The sequence below is a fragment of the Malus domestica genome, chromosome 03 (genome assembly GCF_042453785.1).
Source record: "Malus domestica chromosome 03, GDT2T_hap1".
Taxonomy (NCBI): Eukaryota; Viridiplantae; Streptophyta; class Magnoliopsida; order Rosales; family Rosaceae; genus Malus; species Malus domestica.
In genome coordinates, this window is record NC_091663.1 from 34,057,278 (window position 1) to 34,073,539 (window position 16,262).

Consider the following 16,262-nt stretch of genomic DNA (forward strand, 5'->3'; position numbering starts at 1 on the left):
AGAATCATACTCATACTCTTACATCGGCTTCTTAAAAAAGACTTCCCTATGTATATTGATTTATGAAATAATCTTACACAAAGCAACCCAATTTCAAGGTGTCAAGGTGCGTGATACAATTCAAGGAAGAAGGTAAATAAATAAGCCGAAAATATTAACAGTATGAAAGTTATAAAGGACAAAACATGATCACTTTACAATTCGTGGTTAGCCATTGATTTACTCTGGTTGGCAATACCAGTGAACACTAACAAGCATTTTACATTAATCCTGTTTTTGTGGAAGCAATACCAACAGCTGCTGCAATTTCTTCTTCTTCTTCTATAATTTGGAGTCTCTCAGGACATACCGACTCATATAACTTGTCATCCTCAAAAACCGCTCATAAGGATCTCTTCGATACGCCTAAGGGCAGTAGTTAAATCTTCATTTGTAGCTTTATGCGCCTCATCATGAGGTTCAAAGTGATCAGCTGCGTTCTGTTCTGTATACCAATGTGCATTACTGTAATCTCCGGTAGTTGCAGCATAATGCTCCTGAGGTTGAAAGTGATTAGCTGCGTTCTCTTCTGTATACCTAGGGTCATTAATGTAATCTCCAGTTGTTGTAGCAGTAAGTGCCTGAGGTTGCAAGTGATCAAATGCGATTTGCTCCATATAGCTAGGGGCATTATTGTAGTCTCCAACATTTATAGCATTAAGCGCCTGAGGTTGAAAGTGATTAGCTACGTTTTCTTCATAGTTATCTCTTTCCTCCAGCTTCCTTTTCTTTGATATGTCATCCTTTCTTCTAAGAATACAAAGAACAATATTCTTCTCCTGCATTTGAGAATCGCGTTTGCTTTTGTTAATATAAATTCCAATCCTTACTAAAATAAATAAAAAGGTTCTACATGCATATACATACATACATACATACATATGTGTGTGTGTGTATATATATATATATAATGTATTGCTTACTCTAACGACTGTAGAAAAGAGAGCAATACTTTTTATTAGTGAGCAAAGTTTCAATGTCAACTAGGAAATTAAGAAAAAAGAAAAAGGAAATCGCAAATCGCAAATAATTAAGTCCTTATAAGATTGTTCCCATGCCAATATACTTCCTTGCCTGCCAATATTAATATATGTATAAGCGTGAATATATTTTATAAGCTTTTGATTCGTTCTTCTTAACTTTTTTCTAGAGGCCAAGTTTAGACAGAAAACCTAAAAACAATTTAAAAGAAAGAAAAGTGTACTTACTTGATGATGTTTGTTTCGTAGTAAAGATGGATCAAGATGGAACTCAAGCATAATCCAATGGTCATTCTGCGGGGATCCTTTGTTCCTGTACGTAAATCTTTTTCTGAAGCCAATAGCTTGTTTAATCCCAGAAGCGTAGATTTCCTTGCCGGCATCTTCGCCTTTCCAAGTGCCGCCGGTGGTGCCAACTGTTCGGCAAACACGCGAGCCATTAGGAGCCTTCGAGTTGAGTGTGGTGAAGACGTAGATATCTTTATCATCTGTACATTCTTGACCATCATGTGATGCACGGTTAAGACGTCTCCATATGTCCGATGGTTCTTCAAGACCGTAGAGATCACAGTCATGAACAATGCCTTTGGGATAGTCCTGTCCGTCAAGTTTGGGACGAAGGTAGCCAAGAAGTAGTTCTTCGTCTCGAGGCATGAACCTGTACCCTACTGGAACTTGGTAGTAACCAGCCATAATAACTTTCTAATAGCAAGGATTTGAGAAGAATGAGAAAAGCGGAGGCGATGAGCAAGTAATGATACTGAATAGGGTGATCATTAGCTAGCGGCATGTATTTATATAGGTAACAATGGGCTAGGGTTTCTTGTGTGTCAATCTAGTTAAAATTACTTGGTATTTATTACGTGGCCTTTTTAACAGGAATTAAGACAGTATTTTATCTTTATCATCAACCGCTAGCTAAATGGGAAATAATTCCAGTATAAAAAAGTAACCGTCATTATACATGTATGGTTTAAATTGCCCAACCATACAAACATACATACATACATACATACATACATATTTTATAGATATCTAAACTACATTAATAAAACCCTCTTTGTCAATCAAAAAAGAGTAAAACGATAATTTTGTTTCCTACCACAAAACAAAATCATGGGCAGTAAAGTGAATTCACACAAATTAAATTTTGCAGTTTTTTTAAACCCTCACCCACGGGTGATCCTAACGTCCTCTAATTTTGAAAAATAAAATACAAAAAAGAAAACTTCTCTCTCTAATCCACATTCCTTTTTTTCTCCTTTCTCCTTCCCATTTTACAATTAAAATTAAAATTATTTTCACACACAAAGTGTGGGGCATATTATAGTATTTATTAGAAAACTTCATTTTAATCATTGGAAAAGATAACTTAAGAAAACTTCTCTCTCTAATCCACATTCCTTTTTTTCTCCTTTCTCCTTCCCATTTTACAATTAAAATTAAAATTATTTTCACACACAAAGTGTGGGGCATATTATAGTATTTATTAGAAAACTTCATTTTAATCATTGGAAAAGATAACTTTAGAGTATAACCTTGTGTAAGATCAATATCTAATTTTCGTCCCTTAATACATTTAGTCACCTCATTTATTAATTATATTTTGATGTTTTATATCTCTTTTTCTTTCTATTTAATGTTTTTTCTTAACAAATGATATTATCTACTCTATCGGGAACAGGGTGGGCTTAGCCTCACAATAGGCTAACAATAATGTGGTTCGATTTGTGGTTCGACAAATCAAACCTAAAACCTTTCACTTACAAGTGAAGAGGAATATCACTACATCGTAGTATTTAAAACTTTAAGTTACAATAAGGATTTATTTTAATTAATTGGGTAAACTTGATGGTGGTGAAGAGGTGGTCGATATTGGAAGGCTTCGGAGGAGTTGAAGGTGATGGCAGTCCCAACTCACAAGTTGCCAGAGAGACGAATTAAAAAACAACACCTTTTCTACTAAGATATTAGATCACATGTCAAAATTTTGAATTTAAAAATGATCATTTCGACCAATTTCACTTACTTTTGATGTTTGGGTTAACAACTGCCTTACTCATGCTTGTTCAACTCTTAAACTTTTCCTTTTATTTCTTAATGTAGATTAGGAATATGCTAGTTTTCCTTCTTCATCGTCTTAATTTATCAATGTTCTAGTAATATTTTTTTAGTTACCATTAGATTCAAATTAGTCGGCCTTACCCAAGTCATCCTAAGGCCCAACCAAAGCAAAAACTTTAAAAATATATATATAAAAACAAAAAACTAAATTGTACAAAAATATAAATCAAGTTCTCAAAAATGATCGAAGCCTGGAAGGTTCCCACTTCACAGTTACAGAGGTGATAAAAACGTCACCGCTTCCGGCGCTCCTGTGGTTCTCATTTCCCTCCGTTCTCCGTAGCTTTTTCCTCAGGTATTTTTCTTCGATAATCTTTCAATCAAAATTCTTGAAAATATCGACAACGTCAAGTGCCTGTCTCTTTCAGCTTATAATTTGGAGGTAAGCATTTCTTTGTGTTATGTATGTTGGGAAGAATTATAAGGAAGTAATAATGATTAGGGTGGAGGTTAAAGGTAAGAAAAGACCGTGACTACCTGTTTGTTAGATCGTATATTGATTTATGAAATAATCTTACACAAAGCAACCCAATTTCAAGGTGTCAAGGTGCGTGATACAATTCAAGGAAGAAGGTAAATATATAAGCCGAAAATATTAACAGTATGAAAGTTATAAAGGACAAAACATGATCACTTTACAATTCGTGGTTAGCCATTGATTTACTCTGGTTGGCAATACCAGTGAACACTAACAAGCATTTTACATTAATCCTGTTTTTGTTGAAGCAACACCAACAGCTGCTGCAATTTCTTCTTCTTCTTCTATAATTTGGAGTCACTCAGGACATACTGACTCATATAACTTGTCATCCTCAAAAACCGCTCATAAGGATCTCTTCCATACGCCTAAGGGCAGTAGTTAAATCTTCATTTGTAGCATTATGCGCCTCATCATGAGGTTCAAAGTGATCAGCTGCATTCTGTTCTGTATACCAATGTGCATTACTGTAATCTCCGGTGGTTGCAGCATAATGCTCCTGAGGTTGAAAGTGATTAGCTGCGTTCTCTTCTGTATACCTAGGGTCATTAATATAATCTCCAGTTGTTGTAGCAGTAAGTGCCTGAGGTTGCAAGTGATCAAATGCGATTTGCTCCATATAGCTAGGGGCATTATTGTAATCTCCAACATTTATATCATTAAGCGCCTGAGGTTGAAAGTGATTAGCTGCGTTTTCTTCATAGTTATCTCTTCCCTCCAGCTTCCTTTTCTTTGATATGTCATCCTTTCTTCTAAGAATACAAAGAACAATATTCTTCTCCTGCATTTGAGAATCGTGTTTGCTTTTGTTAATATAAATTCCGATCCTTACTAAAATAAATAAAAAGGTTCTACATGCATATACATACATACATACATACATACATACATATGTATATATATATATATAATGTATTGCTTACTCTAACGACTGTAGAAAAGAGAGCAATACTTTTTATTAGTGAGCAAAGTTTCAATGTCAACTAGAAAATTAAGACAAAAGAAAAAGGAAATCGCAAATAATTAAGTCCTTATAAGATTGTGCACTGGGTACGACCTTTAAGATTGTTTCCATGCCAATATACTTCCTTGCCTGCCAATATTAATATACGTATAAGCGTGAATATATTTTATAAGCTTTTGATTCGTTCTTCTTAACTTTTTTCTAGAGGCCAAGTTTAGACAGAAAACCTAAAAACAATTTAAAAGAAAGAAAAGTGTACTTACTTGATGATGTTTGTTTCGTAGTAAAGATGGATCAAGATGGAACTCAAGCATAATCCAATGGTCATTCTGCGGGGATCCTTTGTTCCTGTACGTAAATCTTTTTCTGAAGCCAATAGCTTGTTTAATCCCAGAAGCGTAGATTTCCTTGCCGGCATCTTCGCCTTTCCAAGTGCCGCCGGTGGTGCCAACTGTTCGGCAAACACGCGAGCCATTAGGAGCCTTCGAGTTGAGTGTGGTGAAGACGTAGATATCTTTATCATCTGTACATTCTTGACCATCATGTGATGCACGGTTAAGACGTCTCCATATGTCCGATGGTTCTTCAAGACCGTAGAGATCACAGTCATGAACAATGCCTTTGGGATAGTCCTGTCCGTCAAGTTTGGGACGAAGGTAGCCAAGAAGTAGTTCGTCGTCTCGAGGCATGAACCTGTACCCTACTGGAACTTGGTAGTAACCAGCCATAATAACTTTCTAATAGCAAGGATTTGAGAAGAATGAGAAAAGCGGAGGCGATGAGCAAGTAATGATACTGAATAGGGTGATCATTAGCTAGCGGCATGTATTTATATAGGTAACAATGGGCTAGGGTTTCTTGTGTGTCAAGCTAGTTAAAATTACTTGGTATTTATTACGTGGCCTTTTTAACAGGAATTAAGACAGTATTTTATCTTTATCATCAACCGCTAGCTAAATGGGAAATAATTCCAGTATAAAAAAGTAACCGTCATTATACATGTATGGTTTAAATTGCCCAACCATACAAACATACATACATATTTTATAGATATCTAAACTGTTGAATTATATGTCTATAGCTTATTAGTATTAGTGAAATAAGATGAGTTTATTTGTGTATTCACTTGAGCATATCTGCCAAGTGTGAAGTCAAAAGATGTAAGGCCATGAGTGCCATGTGTGATGATCCTAGTTATTAGATAATGAATGGCTGAGATCAATTTTCTGATGTGTTGATCCAGCTCAGCTCTTGTTAACTATAATATTTCTCTTTTGCACGTTGTGTAAAAGTGGAGAGAGGCATTAATGAAATAGAATATCCCTTTGTGAATTTTAGCAGAAAGGAAGAGCAACATCATTCTCTCATCTTCTCTGTGCATTCATCTGTTCCTTTTCTTTTTCTTCTAATCAGTATTATCAAAATGAACATGGGCGTAAATTGTGAAGCTAACGTTATTGACGTTGAAGCAATCGAGCTATACTTGAGCTCGTTTCAGTTCAGGTGAAGTTGCCGGAATTTCATAGAACCTGATTTCGATTTGTGTTCATTACATCTAAGCCAAAAGATGGCTGGATCTGGAAGTTCTGAGGTGAGAACTTCGATCTTCTCCGGTGAGAACTACGAGTTCTGGAGAATCAAGATGGTGACGATCTTCAAATCTCATAGGTTATGGAAATTAGTTGAAAAGGGATTACAATCTTAGATTCACAGAAGAAGAAGAAAGCTGAAGGAAGCTCAGAGGAAGAAAATGATGAGAAAACTGTCGCAGCATATATGCAAGACGCAAAGGCTCTGGGAATCATTCAAAATGCAGTCTCGGATCAAATCTTCCCTCGAATCGCCAATGCCGAATCAACGAAGATGGCATGGGATTTGTTATATGGATAGTATCATGGTGGTGATCAGGTACGATCTGTGAAATTACAAAATCTGAGACGTGAATTTGAGTATGCTAGAATGCGTGATGATGAAACTCTGTCTGGGTATCTTACTAGGCTAAATGATTTGATAAACCAGATGAAAACGTTTGGAGAAATTCTTTCTAATGCGAGATTAGTTCAGAAAGTTTTAATTAGCCTTAGTAAACCATATGATCCCATATGTCTAGTCATTCAGAATACAAAGTCCTTGGAGACTGTAGAATTGCAGGAGGTTATAGCAATCTTGAAAAGTCAAGAACAACGGTTTGACTTACATACTGTTGATACAACAGAGAGAGCTTTCTCTTCACTCTCTGTGAGTCAAAAGGGGCAAAATAGAGGTAGCACTTACTCAGGAAAATCTCCTAGAAATTGGAACTCTAAGGGAAAGAAATGGGAGTCAAAATCCAAGTTTCAGCAGAGATCTTTTACAAACACATCTCAAAATGTGAATCCCTCTCAATCAATGAACCAAGAAGTCATAAAACATCAGTGCAAGGTGTGCTCTAAGTTTCATTTTGGTGAATGTAGACACAAGGGTAAACCAAAATGTTATAGTTGTTATAAATTTGGGCACTAGGCTAGAGAGTGTACTGCAGGAAAAATAGTGCAGAAGGCTAATAGTGCGAATCAAGCAGAAGTGTCAGGAAATCTGTTTTATGCAAACAATGCAATTACTGAAGCTAAAGTGAATGGAGAATGGTATATTGATAGTGGATGCAGCAATCATATGACAGGAAATGTGAATCTTCTTGTTGATGTGAGAAATAACATTGTAGGCAAAGTTCAAATGCCTACTGGAGACCTTGTAAATGTTGAAGGAATGGGTTCTTTGGCTATTGACACTAATAAGGGCAGAAAGTATGTCAAAGAAGCCATGTATCTTCCTGGTTTAAAGGAGAACTTGCTCAGTGTTGGTCAAATGGATGAACATGGATATTTCTTGTTATTTGGAGGAGGAATGTGCAATGTATTTGATGGCCCTTCCCTGGATTGTTTAGTCATTAAAGTGAAGAAGAAAGGAAACAGATGTTATCCTTTGTCTTTTCTACCTGAAAATCAAATTGCACTGAGAGCTAGTGTGAATCATTTTGCTTGGGTTTGGCACAGACGATTTGGACACCTACATTTTGGTGGTCTTAAGCAATTGAGAGATAAGAATATGGTACATGGTTTGCCACAGCTTGAAAGTCACAGTGGTGTATGTGAAGGTTGTCAGTATGGAAAGCAACACAGAGATGAATTCTCAAAGAATCGAGCACTGAGAGCAAATGTCCCACTTGAAGTTGTTCATGTTGATCTATGTGGTCCAATGAAGATTGAGTCAATGGCTGGAAATAAATACTTCATGCTGCTGATAGATGATTGTACCAGAATGGTGTGGGTATATTTTCTAAAGCAAAAGTTTGAATCATTCTGTTGTTTTAGAAAATTCAAGGCTATGACTGAACTACAATGTGGTTTTAAAGCAAAGTGTTTGCGAAGTGATCGAGGGGGAGAGTTCATGTCAACTGAATTTGTGCAATTCTGTGAAAATGAAGGAATACAAAGGCAGCTTACTCTATCTTACACTCCACAACATAATGGAGTTGTAGAAAGAAAAAACAGGACAGTGGTTGAAATGGCAAGGTCGATGCTACATGAGAAAGGAATGCCATACTATTTCTGGGCTGAAACAGTGCATACAGCTATGTATCTATTAAATAGATGTCCCACAAAAGTATTGGACAACAATATCACTCCCTTTGAAGCCTATTCTGGAAGAAAACCTGGTATTGCTCATCTGAGAATATTTGGTGCTTTATGCTATGCTCATGTTCCAAAAGAAGTTAGACACAAGCTTGAACCCAAAAGTTTCAAAGGCATATTTGTTGGTTATGCAACCTGTGAAAAGAGCTATAGAGTGTTTGATCTAGTTACCAAGAAACTTATTTTGTCCAGGGACATTGTGTTTGATGAGGAAACAACCTGGGATTGGAAAAGAAGTTCTGGCCAAGCTGTGATGCCTCTCACTGAAGGAAAACTTGTATATGACAGCTTCAGTCCTGAAGATAATGAAAGTTTTTTTCTACCACAAACTACTCCTGCATCACAGAATCATGGAAGGAATGTTAATGCTGAAAATTCAAACATTCAACTCACTTTGCAAGAAAGTCTCCTAGCAACACAAGTCAAGATGAAAGAAACACTCAAGCATATGATCACACTCCATTGAAATGGAGAAAACTAGATGAAGTATTGGCTCAATGCAATCTCTGCATCATAGATCCAGAGAAGTATGAAGAAGCAATGCAAGATGAATCCTAGTTAAAAGCAATGGAAGATGAATTAGCCATGATTGAGAAGAATAGCACCTAGAAGCTTGTGGATAGACCAACAGAAAAGCCGGTTATTGGAGTTAAATGGGCCTACAAAACCAAGTTAAATCTTGATGGTTCAGTTTTAAAAAACAAAGCTAGGCTAGTTGCAAAGGGTTATGCTCAAAAGTTAGGGCTAGACTACAATGAAACTTATGCTCCAGTGGCTAGATTGGATACTATCAGGACACTTGTAGCTTTAACAGCACATAAGAGTTGGAAATTGTATCAGCTTAATGTAAAATCAACATTTCTGAATGGTGTATTGGAAGAAGAAGTTTATGTAGATCAACCTGAAGGTTTTGTGGTCAAAGGAAATGAAGATAAAGTTTACAGGTTGTACAAAGCTTTTTATGGGTTAAAACAGGCACCAAGGGCCTGGTATGGAGAAATTGACACATATTTCTCTCAGTGTGGTTTTGAGAAAAGTTTGAGTGAACCAACTCTGTACACCAAAACAAGAGGAGAGAACATCTTGATTGTTTCTATCTATTTGGATGACATAGTTTATACTGTTAGTGATAGACTAATGCTTGAAGAATTCAAGGAAGATATGAAATGACAGATTTGGGTCTTCTCCATCATTTCCTTGGAATGGGAATAATTCAGACCAACTCTAGCATTTTTATTCACCATAAGAAATATGCAAGTTCTTTGCTAAACAAGTTCAACTTAAATGAGTGCAAGTCTGTGATCACACCACTTGTGGCAACTGAGAAGTTAACCAAAGAAGATGGAAGTTGAGCAGTAAGTGAAGAATTATACAGAAGCATTGTTGGGAGTCTTCTATATCTTACAACTATTAGGCCGGACATTATGTATGCATCTAGTCTACTTGCTAGATTTATGCATTGTCCTACTAGCAAGCATTTTGGAACTGTCAAACGTGTGCTCAGATACATTAAAGGGACTCTAAACTATGGTTTGGAGTATACGAAAGGCAAGAAGGCAATGTTGATTGGCTATTGTGACAGTGATTGGGGTGGATCACTAGATGATAGCAAAAGTACATCTGGATATGCATTTTCTTTTGGAAGTGGAGTTTTTTCTTGGGCTTTAGTCAAGCAAAACTGTGTGGCATTATCTACTGCAGAAGCAGAGTACATAAGTGCATCCGATGCCACTGCACAAGCAATCTGGCTCAGATTTGTATTGGAAGATTTTGGAGAACTTCAAACTAAAGCAACTCCATTGTAGTGTGACAACACCTCTGCAATTGCAATCACCAAGAATTCTGTGTTTCATCAGAAGACTAAGCACATAGATAGAAGCTATCATTTCATTAAGGATGCACTGCAGGAAGGAATTATAAATTTGGTGTACTGTCCAACTAAAGAGCAGTTAGCAGATATTTTCACAAAACCTTTGGCTAAGGATCGGTTCAACTATCTTAGAAATATGCTCAGAGTGAAATCAGCTCAAGACTTAAAGGGGAGTGTTGAATTATAAGTCTATAGCTGATTAGTATTAGTGAAATAAGATGAGTTTATTTGTGTATTCACTTGAGCATATCTGCCAAGTGTGAAGTCAAAAGATGTAAGGCCATGAGTGTCATGTGTGATGATCCTAGTTATTAGGTAATGAATGGCTGAGATCAATTTTATGATGTGTTGATCCATCTTAGCTCTTGTTAACTATAATATTCCTCTTTTGCACGTTGTGTAAAAGTGGAGAGAGGCATTAATGAAATAGAATATCCCTCTGTGAATTTTAGCAAAGAGGAAGAGCAACCATCCTTCTCTCATCTTCTCTATGCATTCATCTGTTCCTTTTCTTTTTCTTCTAATCAGTATTATCAAAATGAACATAAACTACATTAATAAAACCCTCTTTGTCAATCAAAAGAGAGTAAAACGATAATTTTGTCTCCTACTACAAAACAAAATCATGGGCAGTAAAATAAATTCACACAAATTAAATTTTGCAGTTTTTTTAAACCCTCACCCACAGGTGATCCTAACGTCCTCTAATTTTGAAAAATAAAATACAAAAAAGAAAACTTCTCTCTCTAATCCACATTCTTTTTTTTTCCTTTCTCCTTCCCATTTTACAATAAAAATTAAAATTATTTTCACACACAAAGTGTGGGGCATATGCTAGTATTTATTAAAAAACTTTATTTTAATCTTTGGAAAAGATAATTTTAGAGTATAACCTTGTGTAAGATCAATATCTAATTTTCGTCCCTTAATACATTTAGTCACCTCATTTATTAATTATATTTTGATGTTTTATTTCTCTTTTTCTTTCTAAGTTTAATGTTTTTTCTTAACAAATGATATTATTTACTCTATCAGGAACAGGGTGGGCTTAGCTTCACAATAGGCTAACAATTATGTGGTTTGACTTCGTCTTTAGCGAAAATCGAACCTAAAACCTTTCACTTACCAGTGAAGAGGAAATATCACTACACGGTAGTACTTAAAAATTTAAGTTACAATAAGGGTTTATTTTAATTAATTGGGTAAACTAATAACAAAAAGCATCCCAAAAAATAACAAAAAGTCAAAGAGAACAACCATTTTACATCATCAAAATCTAAGGGGTAGGCAAATGAGTCATGGACCCGCAGGTCGGGTGGGTTCAAGCAGTTTGAGGCGGGTACAGGGCCGGTCTAAATATTTTGAAGAAGAAACATGAAGGTGGGTTCAAGCAGTTTGAGGTGGGTACAGGGCGGGTCTAAATATTTTGAAGAAGAAACATGACGGGGTGGGACAGGACGGGTGCAGGAATTGATGGGGCAGGGCGGGTCCAAAAATAGGAGAAATGTGCCTCTAGCATTGGATAATTAGATTGGATTTAATGATTAATCTCACATCCACTACACCGTTGGATTTATTTATTTTTTTTTCCCTCACTTAGACACTCCTATCCCATTCACTCATGACTCAAGTCACTTGACAGCAGCCATCACCAATTCCGACTTGGACACTTGATGGCCCTCATCTCCATAGACGATGGTGGTGTTCAATAATGCGGTGAAGAGGTGGTCGCAATTGGAAGGTTTGGGAGGAGTAGAAAGTGATGGTGGTCCCAACTCGCAAGTCGTCAGAGAAAAACAAATTAAAAAACAATACCTAACTACTAAGATATTTGATCACATGTCAGAAATTTGAATTTAAAAATGATCATTTCAACCAATTTCACTTACTTTTGATGTTTGGGTTAAAAACTGCCTTACTCACGCTTGTTCAACTCTTAAACTTTTCCTTACATTTTTTAATGTAGATTAGGAATATGCTAGTTTTCCTTCATCGTCTTCTTAATTTATCAATGTTCTAGTAATATTTTTAGTTACCAATAGATTCTAATTAGTTGGCCTTACCCAAGTCATCCTAAGGCCCAACCAAAGCAAAAACTTTAAAATAAAAAAAAAACTATAAAAATATGAGTCAAGTTCTCAAAAATGATCGAAGCCTGCAAGGTTCCCACTTTACAGTTGCAGAGGTGATAAAAACGTCGCCGCATCCGACGCTCCTGTGGTTCTCATTTCCCTCCGTTCTCCGTAGCTTTTTCCTCAGGTATTTTTCTTCAGTATTTATTGTCAGCTCCTTTCCTTACCATCTGTTTGGTTACCGAGTAAATTGAGAAAAATCAAAACAGAGGAAACGATTAGACAATTAAAGCCTTACCCTTTTGTATTGTGTGCCCCTGGAAAATAAATATATAATCTTTATGATTTATTTCTGTTTCACTAGAAATTAGAATTTTTAGTTGTTTATGGATAGATTGAAAGTTTGTTGCTTTTGCATCCAATTGGAAATTCTTGAATTGAAATATCTTAATGCTGTTAAATTTCACGCATTTTTCTTACCTTAGTTTCTAAGCGATCAAACAGAGCGTAATGTGTGTGTGTGTGTGTGTGTGTGTGTGTACATATATATTGCTCTTTTCCTCTGGTTACGCTTGTAAGTAAAAACAAAAATGATTAATTTTGTGTGTTATTGTTGCAATTTAACCATGTTTTGTTGAAATATTTAAGGTAAAAATGAGCTTGGTGTTGAAGCGTCGAGCAAAAGTTAAAGATAGGATCAATGCGCTACCAGATGCACTTCTATGTCACATACTTTCGTTCCTTCCTACAAAATATGCTGTGAGGACCACCATTTTGTCTAGAAGGTGGAAGAACTTATGGACTTCTGTTCCCAATCTCTACTTCAACGACAGAAAAGATTTTCCTTCTTTTCAGGCAGGTCCATATGGCTCTAACCTTTTTACCAGATTTGTTGATCGTGTACTTTACTTCCGCGACTCATCAGACATAAAAAAATTCCGTCTTTCAGTTACCTATACTGATGATTTGTCTCATGTTGATGGTTGGCTTTGCACTGCCATAAGGCGTAATGTCGTTGAACTTGATTTTGAGCTTTGTCAATCTCATTATAATCAATACCGGGAATTTGAGTTGCCTCAGAGCCTTTTCACGTGCAGAACACTAACGGTTTTGAAGTTGAGCTCAAACTGCATTACCTATGCTCCTCCTACATCGGGGTGTTTCCCAAGCCTCAAGTTCCTCTATGTCACAGCTCATTATCCTGATACCGACTCAATTGAAAAGCTTATTTCTTGCTGCCCTATCCTGGAAAACTTGAATATAGATGGAATTCTAAGATGTGACGTAGTTTCAAATATCCATATTTCTGTGCCTACAGTGAAGACATTGAGTATAAATCTGTCCGTTGATCCTCAGTATCATGATTACAATCTTCTTATCAATGGCCCAAAGCTTGAAAACATTGATTTCAAGCAAGATCTTTCGTCAAATTATTCTCTGGAGCATTCAAAATCCCTAGTAAAAGCTAATATTGTTCTCAAAGAAGTTCCCTGCCGTGTAGTTGCACTACTGGAAGCAATATCAAATGTGAAATATCTGTCTCTTTCAGCTGAACGTTTGAAGGTAAGTTTACCCTAACTCTTGTTCCTTTACATTTCTTGTTTGGTAGATAATTTTATTGGATGAAGAAAGCGGTAGAGGAGGAAGGTACGAGGGGCAAGTCCAGCATATAGTGCACCATTCCTCATCAATTCAAACTTGGATTTATTGATAATGTTGGGGTCCAGGAGTAACGAACGCTAGGTCATCCTTTGTTTGTATAAAATGTTAACTGTACAAGAACATCCTCCACATACCCTCATTCTCCCGCTTACACGTGTTTCCTTTTTATCCTTTGTTGTGAGCTTAAAGAAAGTGATGGAACAGTTCCTTCCTTTCGTCAATACGATTGATTTCAAATTGCTTGTTATGGATAAGAGAATCCTTAATTTCTGATTGAGTGCTTTAATACTTGTATCTTTCATGTAGGAATGGTATCTCCCTGTTTTTCCTAATTTGAGCCAACTGAAGGTGGTTCTTTATGATAGCTGTTATTGGGAAATGCTAGTAATGTTACTCCGTAAGACGCCCAATCTGGAGGATCTTATCTTAGAAGATGTAAGTAAGATTTGGCGGATGCATATTGTGCCGCATGGTATCAACATGCCCTCTTAAAGATTCTTAATCTCATTCATTTTTGTAAATCATTGTCAGAGAACCATATGTCAAAGAGATTATTCAAAGCTTCGGTGGAATCCACCAAAGTTTTTGCTTCTTTATCTGCGGTCGCACCTCAAGACTATCACCATAAGAGGATTCAAGGGACGAGAGATTGAGAGGGAAGTGTCAAAGTATTTGTTAGAGAACGCTAAGATTTTGAAGAAAATGAGGATATATACAAGTCTTGTGCATATTACAGAGAAAGAGCTATACAAGGAATTCTTAATGTTTCAAAGGGGTTCGGTGACTTGTCAAGTTGAATTCATCAAGATGTAGTTGTACAATAGTTTGAGCTTTGAAGTTCAATTTTTTGGATTACAAGGATTTTTTTCGAACTTGTAGAAGTATCACATCATGTTTGTTTTTTGATGGTGGATTGAACCTATTTTGCAGTCTGTGTTCCATGTAATGATAGAATCTCTTTAAGCTTATTTAGCTTTGTTTAGTTGCAAGTTTTTCTCGTTGTTTTAGTTGACGCGTGCATGTATTTAGTTTTTAGTTTTTATTCGTGTTCTTTCACATCTCTCTCCACCCCTTTTTATCTCTCTATTGTCTCATATATATTTAATCTCTTTCTCTAAAAATAAAAGGCTTATTTTTAGTTACGCTCCTGTAACTTCATTTTGATCTTACTTTACCTACGAAGAATTTTTTGTGCTCCAACAGAGTTGTCAAATGAATCTTCAAACATAGAAAATGCAATGCCATACACACTACATTTAGAGAACGAGTTGTACAAGGAGGATTCTGATGTTCCAAAGGGCTTCGATGATTTGTCAAGTTGAATTTTTAAAGATGCAACCTTTGGTTTTCCAGAGATTTGAATTTTGAAGTTCAGTTGCCTGAGTTCAGAAGAATTATATGATTTCAAACATGTAAAACCATCCTGTTTGTTGTTAGAAGATATATCATAAATCTACCTGCATTCAGGCTTTGTTATTAATGATCCGTTTGGGACTGCTTTAGAAGCACTTTTGTTCATAAGCGTTTTTTGCTATAATAAATCTCTTTGCTTCTTAGATCTCGAGGAAATTCAATTATGGCTGCAGATGCATACATTATATATCTGAATCGAAAAATCTCCAAGGCTTTCAAATTAAAATTTACAGATGGGCAAAAATCTCTTTGGCCTAGTCGTACATGATTGAATCATAGGCTGTTTCCTGCCATATAGAGCTGTACACATGCTCCTCTTCTATGCCATCACCATTACAATAAACATGAGAATAATCACCAACCCATTCACAATGATCAATCGGAAAATTATCCATTTGATCATACTCACAAGAATCCACATACCAATTCATGTCATTACTTGGTGAGCAAGCCGCCTGATCCATTTCAAACCATCCCAAATGATCACAATCATCTGATGACGGTGATCGTGAGCAATCCTGACCGTCCAAGCCTCCTACGATGTTCCACAAGTTACTATCTTCCAAATCTTTGATAGTGATGCATTCAGAGTCTGTATTACTCAAACCATCGCTGCCCAATATTGTTGGTTTGATTATTTCTGCCTCTAGGGATTGGATCACACTGTTTAATCTCTCCTCGTCTCGATCTTCCTCCTGCAATTCTTCTAGCAACGACATGAGAATGGCACCATTTGTTTCCATGCCTTCGTGAACTTCGAAAGCATAAGCGTCGTTGTCATTCATGCTTGCATAGTTTCTGATCAGTGTGGTGGAAGAATCCATTTTGCAGAAGAAGTTTTTATTTTCTTGAAGGAGAGAAAACAATTGAAGAAAATAAAGAGTTTCAAGGAAAGCCAAGCTCAAGAAGTGAGATATTGGCCCTTAAATATTTGTGTATTTGGTTATATGATTCCCTTCAAGAGAGGTAGGACTTTATATAGGCATATG

General features: G+C 36.3%; 3 protein-coding genes across 3 annotated transcripts; 1 reads left to right on the plus strand and 2 right to left on the minus strand.

Annotated features, from left to right (window-relative positions):
- Positions 1-371: 371 nt before the first annotated feature.
- LOC103432370 (NAC domain-containing protein 41-like) lies at positions 372-1,712 on the minus strand. Its single transcript, XM_070819772.1, has 2 exons — positions 1,248-1,712; positions 372-818 (listed from the first exon to the last, which is right to left on the minus strand). The coding sequence occupies exons 1-2, from the start codon at positions 1,710-1,712 to the stop codon at positions 372-374; spliced, it is 912 nt and encodes a 303-aa protein (XP_070675873.1).
- Positions 1,713-3,955: 2,243 nt separating this feature from the next.
- On the minus strand, positions 3,956-5,313 carry LOC103432372 (NAC domain-containing protein 41-like). Its single transcript, XM_008370561.2, has 2 exons — positions 4,849-5,313; positions 3,956-4,402 (listed from the first exon to the last, which is right to left on the minus strand). Exons 1-2 carry the CDS (start codon positions 5,311-5,313, stop codon positions 3,956-3,958), a joined length of 912 nt encoding a protein of 303 aa, XP_008368783.2.
- A 6,937-nt stretch (positions 5,314-12,250) lies between these two features.
- On the plus strand, positions 12,251-14,828 carry LOC103432206 (FBD-associated F-box protein At4g10400-like). Its single transcript, XM_008370385.4, has 4 exons — positions 12,251-12,385; positions 12,847-13,761; positions 14,167-14,295; positions 14,392-14,828. Exons 2-4 carry the CDS (start codon positions 12,853-12,855, stop codon positions 14,671-14,673), a joined length of 1,320 nt encoding a protein of 439 aa, XP_008368607.3. The 5' UTR covers positions 12,251-12,385; positions 12,847-12,852; the 3' UTR covers positions 14,674-14,828.
- The last annotated feature ends 1,434 nt before the right edge of the window (positions 14,829-16,262 follow it).